The following is a 21,308-nucleotide window of genomic DNA, read 5'->3' as shown; positions in this document are numbered from 1 at the left end:
GTATCAGGTCTCCGGAGATATTTATCGTTTCTCACTGTGACTGCCTCTCCACCCAATGAGATCGAAAGGTCACAAACAATGGGATTGCTTCAATTTGAGCATCATAAGAATTCCTTTCATATAAAATGAATGGCTGTAGCCATCGCTTTATGGATTTTATGCTTGTTCAAGTCCATCAATTGCTAACTCTCTTACTCTCAACAGTGTGCATCTCCTCCAGGGGACATAGGTGTTATCACAAACCCCGGGCAGCAACCTTTCTATCCTCATACTCACCTGCGACCTTTATGGAGGGGAGAGCTCTTTTAGAAAATAACCCGTTAAGACACTAACCTTGCAGCTCACTGCATGGTCAACCACTTGGTTTGCAGCAGATGTACGTGGAATTTACAGCACAGAAACAGGCCATTCGGCCCAACTGGTCCATGCTGGTGTTTATGCTCCACACGAGGCTCCTCCCACCTTACTTCATCCAACCCCATCAGCATAACCTTCTATGCCTTTCTCCCTCATGTGTTTATCTAGCTTTCCCCTTAAATGCATCTCTGCTATTCGACTCAACTACTCCTTGCGATAGCGAGTTCCATATTCTAGCCACTCTTAGGGAATTCAGGAGAAACTTCTTTACCCTATTGGATTTATTAGTAACTATCGTATATATATGGCCCCTGGTTTTGGACTCCCTCACAGGTGGAAAAATCATCTTTACATCTACCCTATCAAACCCTTTCATAATCCTAAAGACCTCCACCAGATCACCCCCTCAGCTTTCTCTTTTCTAGAGAAGAGTCCCAGCCTGTTCAACAGTTATAATCTCTCAGTTCTGCACAGATCCCACCCTTTGTGACGGAAACCTGGAAGTAAAATGCTCATGGTGGAGACCACGAGGCGCCATCAGGAGAGTGCGACACACAAGAATAAACCAATGCAAGATGAACGTACGTTGGCTCTCCGAGTCGCATGGTCCCATCTGCCTTGCACACAATCTCCTTCCGTGCTCCGTCCATGAACTGGGCGAGCCAGCCAATGCTTCCAATGAAGAAGCAGGCGTTTACATAGAACAAGATGACAGCAGGGTAACGGTTAGAATTCTTCCAGTCAGCAACGAACGTGGCCTAGAAACAAAGAAAGAGAGAAACAAACAAAGACGGGATAAACTAAACATAAAGTGCAAGAAGCTAGACTGAGAATAGAGCCCCAAACAACACAAGGCCCTTCAACAATCACTACAGGGTGCCACCAGCGACATCTATTTGGAAACACATTGGTACTGCTTTGTTGACATCATCAAAGTGGGGATGCTGGCGCTGGGACTGGAGCATCTTTGAATGTCAGCATGGACCATTAAGAACAGAAGAAATAGGAGCAGGAGTAGGCCATTCGGCCCTTCGAGCCTGCTCCGCCAGTCAATGAGATCATGGCTGATCTTTTGCCTCAACTCCATTCACCGCCCTATCACCACATCCCTTGATGCCCTTACTAGTCAGAAATCTATCAACTTCTGTTTTGAATATACCCAATGACTGAGCCTCCACAGCCCTCTGGGGTAGAGAATTCCAAAGATTCACCACCCTCTGAGTGAAGAAATTTCTTCTTGTCTCAGTCCTGAATGGCCTACCCTTTATCCTAAGGCTGTGACCCCTGGTTCTAGACTCCCCATTCTCCCAGCAACCACTCTATCAAGCCCTGTAATCATTTTGTATGCTTCAATGAGATCCCCTCTCATTCTTCTGAATTCAAGAGAATACAGGCCTAGTTTATTCAATCTCTTCTCATACGACAGTTCCGCCATCCCAGGAATCAAGCTCGTGAACCTTCGTTGCACTCCCTCTATGGCAAGTACAGTAAACTCTCGTTTAAATGGCGCCTAATTATCCGGAATTCTCTAATAACCGGCAAAATTCAGGAGTAGGTACAGTAAGTTTTACTGTATATTTGTGGCTGTGTAACCGGGGTTCTCGTACCTTTTGCCGTGTAACCATGGCTCCTGTACCTCTGGTTGTGTAACTGGGTCCCCTGTACCTGTGGCCGTGTAACTGGAGCTCCAGCACTTGTGGCCGTGTAACCGGGACTCCTGCACATGTGGCCATGTAACCAAGGCTCCTGCACAAGTGGCCGTGTAACCACGGCTCCTGTATCTGTGGCCGTGTAACAGGGACTCCCGGATCTGTGGCTGTGTAACCGGGGCTCCAGTACCTGTGGCTGTGTAACCAGGGCTCCAGCACTTTTGGCCGTGTAATCAGGACTCCTGGATCTGTGACCGTGTAACAGGGACTCCTGCACCTGTGGCCGTGTAACCGGGGCTCCTGCACCTGTGGCCGTGTAACCGGGGCTCCAGTACCTGTGGCCGTGTAACCGGGGCTTCAGTACCTGTGGCCGTGTAACCGGGGTTCCTGCACCTGTGGCTGTGTAATGGGGCTCTCGTACCTTAGTAGGTATACCTCTCCATTATCCGGAATTTTTAATCAACTGGCACCATCCCGGTCCCGTAGGTGCCGGATACGAAAGAGTTTACTGTATATCCTTCCTTAGGTAAGGAGACCAAAATTATACACAGTATTCCAGGTGTGGTCTCACCAAGGCCCTATATAATTGAAGTAAGACTTCTTTACTCCTGTACTCAAATCCTCTTGTAATGAAGGCCAGCATACCACTTGCCCTCCTAATGGCTTGCTCCACCTGCACATTCACTTTCAGTGACTCATGTACAAGGACACCCAGGTCCCTTTGAGCATCTACATTCTCCAATCTTTAACCATTTAGGAAATACTCTGCCTTTCTGTTTTTTCTACCAAAGTGGATAACTTCACATTTATCCACATTATATTCCATCTGCCATGTTCTCGCCCACTCACTGATCCTGTCGAGATCCCCCTGAAGCCTCTTCACATCCTCTTCACAACTGACACTGGTCACCTAGCTTTGTATCATCAGCAAATTTGGAAATGTTACATTTAGTCCCCTCATCCAAATCATTGATATAGATTATGAATAGCTGGGGCCCAAGCACCGATCCTTGCGGTACCCCACTAGTCACAGCCTGCCATCCTGAAAAAGACCCGTTTATCCCTACTCTTTGTTTTCTGTCTGTTAACCAATTCTCAATCCATGCTACCCCCAATTCCATGTGCCCTAATTTTGTTCACCAACCTCTTGTGGGACCTTGTCGAAGGCCTTCTGAAAATCCAAATACACCACATCTACCGGATCCCCTTTGTCTACTCCACTAGTTACATCCTCAAAGAACTCCAATAGGTTTGTCAAACAGGATTTCCCTTTCATAAATTGCTATTATATCTAACTGGTGTTAGATATAATACCGGTTAGATAGAGAGTGAAGCTCCTTCTATGCTGATGAAAGGTCATCGACCTGAAACGTTAACTCTGTTTCTCTCTCCACAGATGCTGCCTGACCTGCTGAGTATCTCCAGCATTTTCTGTTTTTGTTCCTTCTACTCTACCCTAATAAGGTACCTTAGCTTCCAATCCCAGCAAAACATCCCCTACTGATAGTTCCATTTAGTTCCATTTCTCACCCTTGCCATCCTTATAAGACTATCAACCTCATTCCAATTTGTGCCAAGTAATGAGTATTTATGCATTATGAGCATTTGCCCATCAGGAACTGAGTCGAGACTCTCCAATATTTTGGACTCTGATAGCCAATAAACCTTGTGCTAAAGGACACAGGTCACTCGGCCCTGTTCAACGTCGACACACTCAGTGAGGTGAATTCACGTGAGGAACATATCCTGACCAGCACCAAGCACCTATAGTTCAGGCTTACCAGAATAAACATCAGCACAATCCTGCTGTAAATGAGCACTTAACACATCCATCCTGAATAACAGATACCCGGGGGTGAGTTATAAGCTGGAATCTAATCAAGGCGTTCAGATGACATCACAAACTACAGTTATTTAAACTCTGATTTCGTTTTTTGCCTCGGAATCACTGTGTTTTACAATTCGTGAAGCTGAATTCATCAGGCTGAATGTAATCTCTTTTCTAATAACGCAATTCTATTCTGAAGTGAGCCCAGCTGTAAAGTACAGGAAGTCCTGGAGTAGTCATTTGCTCTCTCTCCTCCGCCCCGGCGCGAAACACGCACACACATCATAGGGGAGATTTCCAGTGCCTCTGCCTGGTAGCGCCCCGAAAACTACGGGGGAAATAGCTTCCTGCCCCGTGCCTGATGACGCCATCGTGAAATGGGCCTCCAGCACGCCCATCTGCTTCAGGTGGTTGGCCCTTTAAATATGCAAATCGGGACACAAGTAGGATCCCGATCGCCATTTTGAGACCCCACTGGGTTGGCCGTGCAGGCTCCGCCCAGTTTTACCCAACAGTGCATCCGGTGGGTACCAAAAATGGTAAACGCTAAGAGTTGTTTTGGTGGGGCAAAATGGCAGCTCTGGACCCCATGGGGAGAATGTGGGCCACTGCGTCACTGGGCTGCTACTTCACCCCAGGACCTACCTTTCTGCCAGCCAGAAATGGACCAAGTCTCCCAGCAGCGCTACTGGGCTCCGCTGGTACACTGCCCAATATTTTTAACATCTACCCCTGTATGTTTGTGAAATTTAACTTCACCGGGAGATTAAAATAAACACACCGCCAAAGCTGTTGTTTACTTCCGTGTTATTATCCCTCCTTTGTGTAACAAGGGGTCACGGAGATCAGGGAGCTTGCAGGCTCATTCCCAATGAAAGGCACACGGCCTCTGAAAAGCCAACCAAGGCGGCACTCACCAGCGTGAAGAAGGTGCAGAGAATAGTGATGGAACCGAAGATGGCGATGTAGACGTGCATGGCGTCGTGCTCGCTGTCTGTGAAGAGCGGGTTCTGACACTGGATCCCACAGCCCTCCACGTCCTCGTACCAGCTCTTGGGGTTCTCCGTGCGCACCAGAGGGGACTCACAGCGGCCGGAGCTGTTAAACTTGATGTTCTGAACTTCATTCTGAAAGGAAGAGAGAATTTACAAATAAAAAGCTAAAAATCGCTTTATTCTTTTGCGGACGTTTTACCTCTCTGTATTTCCTCCCTGCTCCGACAGCACGCCTTTTCGTGTCCCCATACCAACTGCTGGCAATCTGGCAGCCTGGCAACCTGACACGTTGCACCACCACAACTCTGTGCCAATCCAACCTGTAAAACTCAGGTAAAGATAGTGTGACTATACCAATGACTCCGACTGGAAAAAGTGCGCGCGCGTGCGGATAGGATCAGGTTCCGGTGTGATATCTCTACCCCCACCCCCCCCCATCTCCCGAGATGGAATAGTCTGTCGACACTCACTCTCGAGGCTCACACATGAAAAGCAGTCATTTGGTTGGGCGGTGGTACCGGAGGGGAGTGGGACACCAGCGGGGAAGTCAAAGCCTTCAGTGGGTGGAGGACACAACCCGTGTACGGATTATTTTTTTGCTTTGGCTGACTCGCACCCACTCACCAGGCATCCTTCAGGAAAGCGGTCAATCGAACACTTCAGAAAGTCAGGCCAGCCTCTCTCCCGCTCCACAATGGCACAGGGCCTTCTGGTGATCTGGCACATGACCTGACCGGGCAGTTCCACTTTGCCGTTTTCACATTTCGGCATGTAGACGGCACACAGAAGCTGCTGAATCACAGACCAACAGCCCGGAGCATTCCGCAGCCCTGGAAGAGAAGACAAGAGGAAAAGGGGACATGAATGTGACCCTTACCAAAAGTACTTGAGGAGAGACTTTATAAACTCCAACACAACAACAACTCGCATTTATATAGCGTCTTTAATGTAGTAAAACGTCCGAAGGCGCTTCACATAGAAAAATAGGAGCAGGAGTAGGCCATTCGGCCCTTCGAGCCTGCTCCGCCGTTCAATATGATCATGGCTGATCTATCTCAATACCATATTCCCGCTCTCCCCATACCCCTTGATGCCTTTTGTGTCTAGAAATCTATCTATCTCCTTCTTAAATATATTCAGTGACTTGGCCTCCACAGCCTTCTGTGGTAGAGAATTCCACAGGTTCACCACCCTCTGAGTGAAGAAATTTCCCCTTATCTCAGTCCTAAATGTCCTACCCCATATCCTGAGACTGTGACCCCTTGTTCTAGACCCCTCAGCCAAAGGAAACATCCTCCCTGCATCCAGTCTGTCTAGCCCTGTCAGAATGTTATACGTTTCAATGAGATCCCCTCTCATTCTTCTAAACTCTAGTGAATACAGGCCTAGTCGACCCAATCTCTCCTCATACGACAGTCCTGCCATCCCAGGAATCAGTCTGGTAAACCTTCGCTGCACTCCCTCTATGGCAAGTATATCCTTTCTTGGGTAAGGAGACCAAAACTGCACACAGCACTCCAGGTGTGGTCTCACCAAGGCCCTGTACAACTGTAGTAAGACATCCTTGCTCCTGTACTCAAATCCTCTTGCAATGAAGGCCAACATACCATTTGCCTTCCTAACTGCTTGCTGCACCTTTCAGTGACTGGTGTACAAGGACATCCAGGTCCCTTTGTACATTAGCATTTCCCAATCTATCACCATTTAAATAATACTCTGCCTTTCTGTTTTTCCTACCAAAGTGGATAACTTCACATTTATCCACGTTATACTGCATCTGCCATGTATTTGCCCACTCACTCAACTTGTCTAAATCGCCTTGAAGCCTCTGCATCCTCCTCACAACTCACAATCCCACCTAGTTTTGTGTCATCAGCAAACTTGGAAATATTACATTTAGTTCCCTCATCCAAATCATTGATATATATTGTGAATAGCTGGGGCCCAAGCACTGACCCCTGCGGTACCCCATTAGTCACCGCCTGCCAACCCGAAAAAGACCCATTTATTCCTACTCTCTGTTTACCAATTTTCAATCCATGCCAGTATAATTACCTCCAATCCCATGTGCTTTAATTTTGCACACTAACCTCTTATGTGAGACTTTATCAAAGGCCTTCTGAAAATCCAAATACACCACATCCACTGGTTCTCCCTTATCTATTCTACCAGTTACACCCTCAAAAAACTCCAGTAGGTTTGTCAAACACTATTTCCCTTTCATAAATCCATATTGGCTTTGTCTAATCCCGTTGATATTTTCTAAGTGTCCTGTTATCACATCCTTTATAATAGACTCTAGCATTTTCCCTACTACTGATGTTAGGCTAATCTGTAGTTCCCCGTTTTCTCTCTCCCTCCTTTTTTCAATAGTGGGGTTACATTTGCCACCCTCCAATCTGCAGGAAGTGCTCCATAATCTATAGAATTTTGGAAGATGACAACCAATGCATCCACTATTTCCATGGCTACCTCTTTTAATACTCTGGGATGCAGATTATCAGGTCCTGGGGATTTATTAGCTTTCAGTCCCATTAATTTCTCCAGCACTATTTTTTTACGAATACTAATTTCCTTTAATTCCTCCTTCTCACTAGATCCTTGGTTCCCTCGCATTTCTGGGAAGTTATTTGTGTCCTCTTCCGTGAAGACAGAATCAAAGTATTTGTTTAATTGCTCGCCATTTCCTTGTTTCCCATTCTAAATTCTCCCGTTTCTGACTGTAAGGGACCTACATTTGTCTTCACTAATCTTTTTCTGTTTACAAACTTGTAGAAGCTTTTACAGTCCACTTTTATATTCCTTGCAAATTTACTCATATACTCTATTTTTCCCCTCTTAATCAATCTCTTGGTCCTTTTTTGATGAACTGTAAACTGCTCCCAATCCTCAGGCTTGCTACTTTTTCTGGCAACTTTATATGACTCCTCTTTAGATCTAATACAATCCTTAATTTCTTTTGTTAGCCATGGTTGGGTTGCTTTTCCATTTGTGTTTTTGCGCCAGAAAGGAATGTATAACTGTTGCAATTCATGCATTCATTCCTTAAATGTTAGCCATTGCCTATCCACCATCATGCCTTTTAATGAAGCTCCCCAATCTATCATAGCCAACTCACTCCTCATACCATTGTAGTTCCTTTGTTTAGATTTAGGGCCCTAGTTTCGGATTGGACTTCTTCAATTTCCATCTTAATGAAGAATTCTATCATGTTATGGTCACTCTTCCCTAAAGGACCTGGCACAACAAGATTATTAATTAACCCCTTCTCATTGCACAATACCCAATCTAGGATAGCCAGTTCCCTAGCTGACTCCTCAACGTACTGGTCTAAAAAATCATCTCGTACACACTCCAGGAATTCATCCTCCATAGCATTATTGCTAATTTGGTTTGGCCAGTCTATATGTAAATTAAAGTCTCCCATAATTACTGTGGTACCCTTGTTACATGCATCTCTAATTTCCTGTTTGATGCCGTCCCCTACATTACCACTACTGTTTGGAGGCCCATAGACTGCTCCCACCAATGTTTTCTGCCCCTTAGTGCTTCTTAGCTCCACCCAGACTGATTCTACATCTTGATTTTCTGAGCCAATATCCTTTCTCACTATTGCTCTGATTTCATCTTTTACCAACAACGCCACCCTTTTCCTTTTTGCCTGTCCTTCCTAAATATCGAATATCCTTGGATATTCAGCTCCTAGCCTTGGTCACCCTGCAGCCATGTTTCCATAATTGCAATTATATCATATCCGTTTACATCTATTTGCGCTGTTAATTCGTCTACCTTATTACGAATGCTTCGTGCATTCAGATACAGTGCCTTTAGATTTGTCTTTTTAACATTTTTAGACATCTTAACATTTTTTTACTATGGCCCTATTTGTCTTATTACAATTTTTTCTTACCCGGACCCTATTTGTTAAATAAAATTTGACACCGAGCCACATAAGGAGAAATTAGGGCAGAGCTGGGTCAAAGTGGTAGGTTTTAAGGAGCGTCTTAAAGGAGGAAAGAGAGAGGTAGCGATGTGGAGAGGCTTAGGGAGGGAATTCCAGGGCTTAGGTCCTTGGCAGCTGAAGGCATGGCTGCCAATGGTGGAACAATTAAAATCAAGAGGCCAGAATTGGAGGAGCGTAGATATCTCGGAGCGTTGTAGGGCTGGAAGAGGTAACAGAGAAAAGGAGGGGCGAGGCCATGGAGGGGTTTGAAAACAAGGATGATAATTTTAAAATCAAGGCATTGCTTGACCAGGAACCAATGTAGGTCAGCGAGCACATGGGTGATGGGTGAACGGCACTTGGTGCGAGTTAGGATACAGGCAGCAGAGTTTTGGATGGCTTCAAGTTTACGGAGGGTAGAATGTGGGGGGCCGGCCAGGAGTGCATTGGAATAGTCAAGTCTAGAGGTAACAAAGGCATGGATGAGGGTTTCAGCAGCAGATGAGCTGAGGTAGGGGCGGAGTTGGGCGATGTTATGGAGATGGAAATAGGCGGCCTTAGTGATGGCGTGGATGTGTGGTCAGAAGCTCATCGCGGGGTAAAACATGACACCAAAGTTGCTAACAGTCTGGCTCAGCCTCAGACAGTTGTCAGGGAGAGGGATGGAGTCGGTGGCTAGGGAACAGAGTTTATGGTGGGGACTGAAAACAATGGTTTCTGTCTTCCCAATATTTAGTTGGAGGAAATTTCTGCTCATCCAGTACTGGATGTCAGACAAGCAATCTGACAAGTCAAAGGCAGTGGCGGTGTCGGGAGAGGTGGTGAGGAGGTAGAGCTGGATGTTGTCAGCATACATGTGGGTACTGACACTGTTTTCAAGAGCGTAGGAACTGGAGATTTATTCAGCTTCTCACATTGTTTAGGGAATTTGAATGAGAGCTTTTCAGAGCAACCCCTTTCTCTCCTAATCCTTTGTTGAATTTCTTCATTTCTTGTGTACTTAGAAATTTGGCAGTGTTCATTATATCCCGAATAAAGGTAATCCCTCTTACCTTCAAATTACTGACCTTTTGCCCAAATCAGTTATTTCTAAAAGATGTTGTTAACATAATTCATCATCTTGAAAATTCTGACTTGATTGATAAAGCAACTCATGGAGAAAATAATGGGACTTAAGATAAACAAATCTCCAGGACCTGATGGCTTCCACACTCGGGTATTAAAAGAAACAGGCGAGGAAATTGCAGATGCGTTCGTCATGATTTTACAAAGCTCTCCAGATTTGGGAATTGTGCTTTTAGATTGGAAAATTGCAAACGTCACACCTTTATTTAAGAAGGGAGGGAGAAACCAGGAAACTTACTGACCTGTCAGTTTAACGTCACTTTCAAAAGGAAACTAGATGGGTACACGAGAGAGCAGGGAATAGAAAGATATGCTGAAAGGCTGAGATGAGGTAGATGGAATGGGAGGAGACACGTGTGGAGTATAGACTCCAGCACGGACTAGTTGGGCTTAAGTCTATGTAATTCACTTGTGGGGAAGTTACTGGAATCTATCATCAGGGACAGTGTGACTGAGCAAAGAGTGTTGTCATTGGATTTGTGACGGGTAAGTCATGTCTGACTAATCTAGTTGAATTTTTTTGAGGTCACTAACATGGTGAACAACAAACCCAGATAGGACTCATGAGTGGGATGATGTAGCAGATTACCTTTCACATGAGATGTAAAAGATCCCATGGCACTATATCCAAGAAGAACAAGGGAGTTCTCCTCGGGCTCCTGCCCAACATCACTACTACAGATTATCTGGTCATTATCACATTGCTGTTTGTGGGAGCTTGCTGTGCGCAAATTGGCTGCCGCATTTCCTACATTACAACAGTGACTACACGTCAAAAATTACTTCACTGGCTGTAAAGCGCTTTGGGACATTGAGATCTTGAAAGGCGCTATATAAATGCAAGTCTTTCTTTCTATCCTTGGTCCTGTCCGCTTCCTCATTTACATGCTGTCCCTCGGCGACATCATCCAAAAACATGGCATCAGGTTCCACATGTACACCGACGACGCCCAGCTCTACCTCACCACCACCTCTCTCCACCCCTCCACTGCTTCTGCGTTGTTAAGACTGGTTGTCCGACATCCAGTCCTGGATAAGCCACAATTTCCTCCAGTTAAACATTTGGAAAACCAAAACCATCGTTTCTGGCCCCCACTACAAACTCCATACCCACCCCACCACTTCCAAGCCCCTCCCTGACCACTGTCTCAGGCTGAACTAAACGGTTTGCAAACGTAACATCGTATTTGACCCTGAGCTGAGCTTCTGACATCATATCCTCTCCATCATAAACACCGCCTCCTTCCAACTCCCCAACATCGCCCATCTCCGCCCTGGCCTCAGCCAACCTGTTGCCAAACCCCTCATCTGTGCTGTTGTTATCTCCAAACTCGACTATTCCAATACTCTTCTGGCTGGCTGGCTTCCCATCTTCCACCCTCCATAAACTTAAGCTCATCCAAAACTCTGCTGGCCACATAGTAAGTTGCACCAAGTCCCGTTCACCCATCGCCCCTATGCTCACTGACCTACATTGGCTCCCAGTTCCCCAGTGCCTCTACTTTAAAATTCTCTTTTTGTGTTCAAATCCCTCCACGGCCTTGCCCCACTTTATCTCTGTAACCTCCGCCAGCGCTATGTCCCTCCTCCAATTCTGCATTCTTCCAACTTGGGCCTCTTGTGCATCCCCCCACTACTTCGCCCCACCATTGGAGGCCATGCCTTCAGCCGTCTAGGTCCTAACCTCTGGAATTCCATCTCAAAACCGCTCTGCCTCTCTCTCCTCCTTTGAGACCCACCTTTTTGACCAAGATTTTAGTCACCTGTCCAATGTTCCCTCTAAATTGTCTTTGTTGTCTGCGGCCTGTTTATTTCAGAGCACGGTCTCTTTAAATTTCTGCGCAGGCCCCTGTATTTCAAATGGAAAAGCTCGTGAGCGGCCTGCGTGGGACCTTGCAGATTACTGCGCGGCCACGCACAGTTTAGAGGGAACATTGCACCTGTCCTAATATCGCCTTCTTTGGCTCGGTGTCAGTTTTTGTCCGAGTACGCTCCTGTGAAGCGTCTTGGGGCATTTTACTATGTTAAAGGCATTATATAAATGCAAGTTGTTGTGAATGAATGAGGAGCGGAGATTTTGAATTGATTTTCACCAGCAATAAAGCAAACAGGACCCAGCCATGGGACCGTGCCTCCCTGACGTGCCCGTACTGTGCCCTCCACCCACGCTTTGAACATGGAAAGAGGTAGTAACCCAATATGAACTTAAGACCGGAGTTATACTGCCCTAGGCTTGAACTGAAGCCAGTGTGAGACAACCCCCTTGAGGGGTCTCACAGCTCAGCAACAACTGTTTCCTGCCCAAACGAGGAAGGAGGCATTGCTGGATCTAGTCCTGGGGGAATGAAGTAGGGCAAGTGGAGAACTTCACAGTTGGAGAGCATCTTGGGAATTGTGATGATAGTATTGTAAGGTTTAGATTAGTTATGAAGGAGGACAAGGAGCAATCTAGAATAAAAAACTTAACTGGAGGAGGGCTAATTTCAGCAAACTGAGAAGGGATCTGGCCCGTGTAAATTGGAGTCAAAGACTGGCAGGCAGAAATGTTATGGAGCAATGGGCGGCCTTTAAAGAGGAGATGGTTCGGGTACAGTCTAGGTACATTCCCACAAGGGAGAAAGGGAAAGCAACCAAAGCCAGAGTGCCCTGGATGACAAAGGAGTTAGAGAGTAGGATGAAGCAGATGACAGATGCCAGCTTGATAATACAAGGGCGAATCAGGCCGTATATAAAAAGTAGAGAAGTGAAAAAGGAACTAAGAGGGGCAAAGAGACAGTACAAGAATAGACTGGCGCTAACATAAAAAGGAATCCAAAGCTATAGGCATATTAACAGTAAAAGGGTTGTTAAAGGAGCGGTGGGGCCGATTAGGACCCAAAATTGAGATCTATTGGTGGAGGCAAAAGGCATGGCTGAGGTACTAAATGAGTACTTTGCATCGGTGTTTACCACAGAAGAAGACTTTGCCAAAGCTATGGTAAACAAGGAGGTTGCTGGGATACTGATGAGATAAAAATAGGTAAACAGGAGACACTATACAGGCTGGCGGTAATTAAAGTGGATAAGTCACATGGTCCGGGTGGGATTCAACCTAGGTTACTGAGGGAAATAAGGGTAGAAATTGTGGAGTTGCTGGCCACAATCTTCAAATCCTCCTTAGATACAGGACTGCAAATGTCACACCCTTGTTCGGAAATGGGGAGAATGATAAACTTGGCAATTACAGGCCAATCAATTTAACGTTGGTGGTGGGAAAGCTTTTAGAAATAATAATCCGGGAGAAAATTAACAGCCACTTGGACAAGCATGGACTAATAAAGGAGTGTCAGCACGAATTTGTTAAGGGCAAATCATATTTGACTAACTTGATTGAGTTTTTTGATGAGGTAACAGTGAGGGTGGATGAGGGCAGTGCAGTTGATGTGTATATGAACTTTCAAAAGGCGTTTGATAAAGTACCACACATTAGGCTTGTTAGCAAAATTGAAGCCTATGGGATAAAAGGGGCAATAACAGCATGGATACAAAATTGGCTAAGGGATAGAAAACAGAGAGTTGTGGTGAATGGCTGTTTTTCAGACTGGAGGGAGGTATACAGTGGCATTTCCCAAGGTTCACTGCAGTTTTTGATATACATTAATGACTTGGACTTGATGGTACAGGGCACAATTTTGAAATGTGCAGATGACACAAAACTTGGAAGATAGTAATAGACTTCAAGTGATAGACAGGCTGGTGGAATGGGTGGACACGTGGCAGGTGAAATTCAACGCCGAGAAGTCTGAGGCGATACATTTTGGTAGGAAGAATGAGGAGAGACAATACATGCTAAATGGTACAAATTTACAGGGGGTGCTGGAACAGAGAGACCTGGAGGTGTTTGTGCACAAATCATTGAAGGTGGGAAGACAGGTGAGCAAAGCAGTTAATAAAGCAAATGGGATCCTGGGATTTATAAATAGAGACATGGAGTACAAAAAGCCAGGAGGTTATGCTAAACCGAAATAAAACACTAGTTCGGCCCCAGCTGGAGTATTTTGTCCAATTCTTGGCACCACACTTTAGGAACGACGTGAAGTTTTGAGAGGGTACAGAAGTGTAATCAAACATAAATTTGACAGCGAGCCACATAGAGATATTGAGACAGGAGACCTAAAGCTTGGTAAAAAAGGAGCTTGAGTAGTAATAATTCACCTCCCTTACACCATCCGACTCCGAGAACCACCTAAACAACAACAACTTGCATTTAGATAGCACCTTTAACGTAGTAAAATGTCCCCAAGGCGCTTCACAAGAGCGATTATCAAACAAAAATCTGACCTCCAGCCACATAAAGAGATATTAGGACAGGTGACCAAAAGCTTGGTAAAAGAGGTAGGTATTAAGGAGCACCTTAAAAAGGAGGAGGGAGAGGTTTAGGGAGGAAATTCCAGAATTTAGGGCCCAGGCAGCTGAAGGCACAGCCGCCCATGGTGGGACGAAGCGAGGGGGGGGGGGTGGGACCCTCAGGACTTTAGTGCGGCTGGTAGTCTCTTCAGTTACACCGTCACTATAATACTGATGCACACGCCAAGTCCATTTCACACTGACTGAAAAGTGAGGTATAACTACAATCCATCCAGCTCGCTCACTCACGAGACCATCTTACAGGCTGGAAGTGCATTCGGTTTTCATGATAGTTCTGCATCTCCACCTTAAAATGGTACCAAAAAAAAGAAAGAAAGGGGGGAGGGGAATCTACTTCTGGAGCTTAAAAGATTTTTCCAGTCTGATTTATGTTCAAAAATGGTCAAGGAAGGCAAGTTTTTTTATGCGAGGGGTTTGAATGCAGTACCTGACCACAGGACCAGCTTGTTGTGAGCCTCCTCTTGGGTAGTGGAATCCTCGGCCAGGGCGAGCGAGGTGTGGGTGTAAGGTAGAACCGAGCCCAGGCATGTGTTGTATCTCAGGGGCTCGCAGTCCGACACTTTCTTGCAGCGGTCTTGGGGAGACGTGTGGTTGGTGCCGCTCGTCCCCAGGAAAGTCCAGAGTAAAAGCAAGGAGACTGCAGCCGCCTTAACAAAAGACTCCCAGCCGGTAGACATCTTGGAACCTCCAGACTTCCACTTAGAAACTTAAAGAAATCCTTTTTTCCCCCCTCCTTTCTCTGCTCGTCTCTCTGAATGCAGCGGCAATAATCGTGTCCCCCCCCCTTCCCCTCAAAAAAAAACTTGCTGAAACTTCATCTGCGGGACTGCTGGCCTCCTTCTCTGCCTCTCTGCCCCAGAAGATGTGTCAGTTTCCCAACTTGCAGCGAATGCCATCGCGTCAGTTTCAACTCATTGCAAACTCCACTGGTTGCAGATCTGACCATTCCCTCTCCCTCCTCTCCTCAAACACAGCGAGACAGACTTTTTTTTTTCAACACCGTCACATTTTTAAAAAAAAGCAAAGCCCACGAAAAAATGCAAACGAATTGATTTATACCAAAGATCGAGCGTGATCTGAAAGAATTCGCCTCCCGACTCCCACTTTAACAAACAGCAGAAGTGACAGAGAGAAAAAAAAGGATTGTAATTTGATACCCAGTCGGTTTTTCCCCCTCTCTCTCTTCGCTCCTTGCAACCTCTCCCAATGCTCGGTTAGGTTCTGGGTCTCCAATCTACAATAAGGGGAACTTCTACTAAGTACATTCAAAAAAAAAAGTTTTTTTTTAGCACACACACACTCTCTCTCTGTGAGGCTGGTTCATCAACAGCTGTCTTTATTCATGGTGGGGAATGGGAGGCACATGGTGAGGATAAGCCAAACCCATCCCCCCCCCTCCCAGCCAACTCACAATCCAAAAAAAACACTGGCAAAAGCTAAGCCCAGTGAGTGCCCCCTTTTCAGGCCCCCGCCTGCCTATCCATGCAGTTAGGAAGATAACACCCCCTTCAACTCCAAACAAAAAACCCTTGCGTACAGCAAGTTCATATACAACATCAGCAAACTCGAACACAGGGAAAGTTTCACTTCAGACCCTCTCAGTATACAAACACCCAACGCTGCATCCACTGAGACCCCCTCCCCCTCCGACCCTCACGTCAACACCCCGGCTGAATACTAAACACAGTTGTTCCCGGGCACCCAGTGATCCCGGCGAGCTTTAAAGCTCTCCCTGCTCGACTGTCAGGTTCCAAAGGCAGCCATAACACAAAAGATCAACATGTTCCCCTCCCACCCCGCCAAACACCCCTTGAAAGGAGCCTACGAGGCCGTGACGTAGTGGTCTGCAAGAGTGTGTGAGGAGTAATCTGACTGCTCCACCCCTGAGCCAGCCAAAGGGCTGCACAACCAGCCCTGGGATCCCTGGGTCAGGGAAGGGGCAAGGCATTCCTGCTCCTGTCTTTCGGATGAGACCTTAAAGCAAGGCCCCGTCTGCTTTCTCAGGTGGGCGTAAAAGATCCCATGGCACTATTTCAAAGTAGTGAAAGGGGAGTCCCCCCCATCCTGGCAAATATTTACCCCTCAACCAACATCACTAAAAACAGATTATCTGGTCATTATCACATTGCTGTTTGTGGGACCTTGCTGTGCGCAAAATTGACTGCCACATTTCCCACATTGGCTACACTTAAATGGCTGTAAAGCACTTTGGGACATCCTGAGGTTGTGAAAGGTACGCTAGAACTGCAAGTTCTTTCTTTCTCCTGTCCACTATCGAGTGTGACTTGCCAGGAAGCACGCCTGCGAGGACAGTAGGTGAGGGGAGAACTGGGCTTGACTATGATGCCCCCTCCATCAGGGAAAGACTGATACTATCTAGGCTTACACAAGAATGTCCTGGTGGGCGATGTCCCGTGTATCTGCCTGGTGCCCATGGAGGTTGTACCCAGCAAAAGTGGGGGGGGAGGGGTTCGGAGTGGAGAGAACAAACAGAAATACATTTCTCCAAGAGTCCGATAAATACAGAAAGGAGCTTGTACTTTAGAACTCATTTATGATGTGGTCACTGCAGTGTCCCTTAATACAGTGTCTCTCAATACAGTGTTCCTCAATACAGTGTCTCTCAATACAGTGTCGCTCAATACAGTGTCCCTCAGTACTGTGTCCCTCAATACAGTGTCCCTCAATACAGTGTCCCTCAGTACAGTGTCCCTCAGTACAGTGTCCCTCAGTACAGTGTCCCTCAGTACAGTGTCCCTCAGTACAGTGTCGCTCAATACAGTGTCCCTCAATACAGTGTACCTCAATACAGTGTTCCTCAATACAGTGTCTCTCAATACTGTGTTCCTCAATACAGTGTCCTTCGGTACAGTGTCCCTCAATACAATGTACCTCAATACAGTGTCCCTCAATACAGTGTCTCTCAATACAGTGTCTCTCAATAGTGTTCCTCGATACAGTGTCCATCAATACAGTGTTCCTCAATACAGTGTCCTTCAGTACAGTGTCCCTCAATAGTGTCTCTCAATACAGTGTTCCTCAATACAGTGTCCTTCAGTACAGTGTCCCTCAATACAGTGTCCCTCAATACAGTGTCCTTCAGTACAGTGTCCCTCAATACAGTGTCGCTCAATACAGTGTTCCTCAATACAGTGTTCCTCAATACAGCGTCCCTCAATACTGTGTCCCTCAATACTGTGTCCCTCAATACTGTGTCCCTCAATACAGTGTTCCTCAATACAGTGTCCCTCAGTACAGTGTCCCTCAGTACAGTGTCCCTCAGTAGTGTCCCTCAGTACAGTGTCCCTCAGTACAGTGTTCCTCAATACAGTGTCCCTCAGTAGTGTCCCTCATTAGTGTCCCTCAATAGTGTCCCTCAATAGTGTCCCTCAATACAGTGTCCCTCAGTACAGGGACCCTCAATACAGTGTCCCTCAGTACAGTGTCCCTCAGTACAGTGTCCCTCAATAATGTCTCTCAGTACAGTGTCCCTCAATACAGTGTCCCTCAATACAGTGTCCCTCAATACAGTGTCTCAATACAGTGTCTCTCAATGCAGTGTCCCTCAGTACAGTGTCCCTCAGTACAGTGTCCCTCAGTACAGTGTCCCTCAATACAGTGTCCCTCAATACAGTGTCTCTCAATACAGTGTCCCTCAATGCAGGGTCCCTCAATAGTGTCTCTCAATACAGTGTCTCTCAATGCAGTGTTCCTCAATACAGTGTCCCTCAGTAGTGTCCCTCAATAATGTCCCTCAATACAGTGTCCCTCAATACAGTGTCCCTCAATACAGTGTCTCTCAATACAGTGTCCCTCAATACAGTGTCCCTCAATAGTGTCTCTCAATACAGTGTCTCTCAATGCAGTGTTCCTCAATACAGTGTCCCTCAGTACAGTGTCCCTCAGTACAGTGTCCCTCAATACAGTGTCCCTCAATAGTGTCTCTCAATACAGTGTTCCTCAATACAGTGTCTCTCAGTACAGTGTCCCTCAATACAGTGTCCCTCAATACAGTGTCCCTCAATACAGTGTCCCTCAATACAGTGTCCCTCAGTACAGTGTCCCTCAATGCAGTGTTCTTCAATACAGTGTCCCTCAATATCGTGTTCCTCAATACAGTGTCCCTCAGTAGTGTCCCTCATTAGTGTCCCTCAATAGTGTCTCTCAGTACAGTGCCCCTCAGTACAGTGTCCCTCAATGCAGTGTCCCTCAGTACAGTGTCCCTCAGTACAGTGTCCCTCAGTACAGTGTCCCTCAATATCGTGTTCCTCAATACAGTGTTCCTCAATACAGTGTCCCTCAATACAGTGTCCCTCAATACAGTGTCCCTCAGTACAGTGTCCCTCAGTACAGTGTCCCTCAATATCGTGTTCCTCAATACAGTGTCCCTCAGTAGTGTCCCTCATTACAGTGTCCCTCAATAGTGTCTCTCAGTAGTGTCCCTCAGTACAGTGTCCCTCAATACAGTGTCCCTCAATACAGTGTCCCTCAATACAGTGTCCCTCAATAGTGTCTCTCAATACAGTGTTCTTCAATACAGTGTCCCTCAATATCGTGTTCCTCAATACAGTGTCCCTCAGTAGTGTCCCTCATTACAGTGTCCCTCAATAATGTCTCTCAGTACAGTGTCCCTCAGTACAGTGTCCCTCAATACAGTGTCCCTCAATACAGTGTCCCTCAATACAGTGTCCCTCAATACAGTGTCCCTCAATAGTGTCTCTCAATACAGTGTTCCTCAATACAGTGTCCCTCAGTACAGTGTCCCTCAGTACAGTGTCCCTCAATACAGTGTCCCTCAATACAGTGTCTCTCAATACAGTGTCCTTCAATGCAGGGTCCCTCAATACATTGTCTCTCAATACAGTGTCTCTCAATACAGTGTCCCTCGGCACAGTGTCCCTCAATGCAGGGTCCCTCAATACAGTGTTCCTCAATACAGTGTCTCTCACTGTAATGTCCTGCACACTCTCCAGTGTTGATTCTAAGATTGTGTTTTCACTCGCCAATTTTATATTTTTTTTAAATCACATCACAAGTGATACATAGAAAAAAGACTGTCAGCATAGAGGCACACAAGGGTTAACCAGTTATAACAGAGGTCCACCTGTATCCCGGAACAGTACCCCAGGATATGTCAGCACCATTGGGGAGAAAAAAAGGAAACATTCATTTAATATGTCAACAATCTTATGTATAGAGTGCATTTCCTGTAAATGTCAGTTATTTCCTGAAACATCCTCCCATTGGACATTTCCTGTCGCACTCAGCCTGTCACACTCTACTTGTCATTCTCTCTGTCACACTCTCCCTGTCACACACTACCTGTTGCACTCTCTCTGTCACACTCCCTGTCGCACTCTCGGTCACACTCTCCCTGTCACACTTTCTGTTACACTCTCCCTGTCACACTCTCCCTGTCACACTCTCTGTTACATTCTCCCTGTCACACACTCTGTTACATTCTCCCTGTCACACTCTCCCTGTCACACCCTCCCTGTCACGCCCTCCTGTCACACTCTACTTGTCATTCTCTCTGTCACACTCTCCCTGTCACACTCTCCCTGTCACACACTCCCTGTCGCACTCTCGGTCACACTCTCCCTGTCACACTTTCTGTTACACTCTCCCTGTCACACTCTCCCTGTCACACTCTCTGTTACATTCTCCCTGTCACACACTCTATTACATTCTCCCTGTCACACTCAGCCTGTCACACTCTCCCTGTCACACCCTCCCTGTCACGCCCTCCTGTCACACTCTCCCTGTCACACTCTCCCTGTCACACACTCCCTGTCACACACTCCCTGTCACACACTCCCTGTCACACTCTCCCTGTCACACACTCCCTGTCACACTCTCGGTCACACTCTCCCTGTCACACTCTCTGCCACACTCTCCATCTCACACTCTCCATGTCACACTCTCTGTTACATTCTCCCTATCACACCCACTCTGTCACACTTTGTTGATAGCACTCATATTGTTATAGAACAGCGTATCCTCTGACTCACTCAGGAGGAAGTTGCACAGAAATTATATTGTACCCAACAGAATGAGGGGAGGGGACACCTTTAGTATCAGTATAAACCGGGGAGGGGGAACTTGGTGATGTGTTCACAATGGTTCACACTGGCGATCGTTCACTGTCCAAACAAGGCAAACTTGTTAAACAGAAGGATAGCAAGCAGAAGGTGACACAACAGCACAGGACGCTGGAGCTAGACTGGCTCCCCTGAAAGGACGCTGGAGTCTCACAGATTAAGGGTATGGGGTGGGGGGTGGAAACGCTGATATCACAGCGCCATGGAATCTTCCCAGTTCCCATCCGACCAGTCCGCCCTGCGTCTCACGGGTAAGCGGCTCCAGGCTTGGACGTCCCGTCCGCCATGCTTCTCATGTCAGCCACGACACCCACAAAGTGCCATGCAAGCGGAGGCCAATCCCATGGAGGTAGTTGCGGCCTGGAGGCAATAAAATCAACCAGGATTCCAACAGCTGATGGCTGTCCAGGGAACTTCCCACTCCTTGTTGGAAATGTATATGTGCAGAATTCGGGTGAGGCTCATCAATGGTGTACTCCCCGACCCTCACGGTCAAACAGCCCTCTGATACTCCCAGTCCATAGTCAATACATTGAGGAATGTGTGAAGTACTGGAGGTTGGCCGGTGCCTCTAGCTCTCAAATCCTAGTGGGAAATCAATACCTTGAGGAGAGGAAGGGCACAAGGAGTAGAATTACACAGAATTTACAGCACAGAAACCAGCTATTCAGCCCAACCAGTCCATGCCGGTGTTTATGCTCCCCACGAGCCTCCTCCCACCCTACTTCATCTCACCCTATCACATAACCTTTCTCCATTAAGTGCTTATCTAGAAAAGCAGAGTATTTTTTAAATGGTGAGAGATTGGGAAATGTTAGTGTTCAGAGGGACCTTGTACACGAATCACTGAAAGTTAACATGCAGGTACAGCAAGCAATTAGGAAAGCAAATGGTATGTTGGCC

General features: G+C 46.6%; 1 protein-coding gene across 1 annotated transcript in view; it reads right to left on the bottom strand.

Annotated features, from left to right (window-relative positions):
* The window catches only part of smo (smoothened, frizzled class receptor), a 36,569-nt gene extending 20,888 nt beyond the window's left edge, over positions 1–15,681 (bottom strand). Inside the window, exons 1-4 of the mRNA XM_086010613.1 lie at positions 14,732–15,681; positions 5,454–5,659; positions 4,752–4,961; positions 943–1,115 (exon numbers count right to left, since the gene is read on the bottom strand). Coding sequence (XP_085866739.1) covers positions 943–1,115; positions 4,752–4,961; positions 5,454–5,659; positions 14,732–14,981 — 839 coding nt within the window. The 5' untranslated portion in view covers positions 14,982–15,681. The remainder of the gene's footprint in view (positions 1–942; positions 1,116–4,751; positions 4,962–5,453; positions 5,660–14,731) is intronic.
* Positions 15,682–21,308: the final 5,627 nt, after the last annotated feature.

Source organism: Somniosus microcephalus, chromosome 17 (assembly GCF_052327205.1).
Source record: "Somniosus microcephalus isolate GS21.2 chromosome 17, FLI_Smic_1.0, whole genome shotgun sequence".
In the NCBI taxonomy this organism is placed as follows: domain Eukaryota; kingdom Metazoa; phylum Chordata; class Chondrichthyes; order Squaliformes; family Somniosidae; genus Somniosus; species Somniosus microcephalus.
The sequence above is the reverse complement of the archived record's forward strand: the minus strand, read 5'-3'. Positions and strand labels throughout refer to the sequence as shown.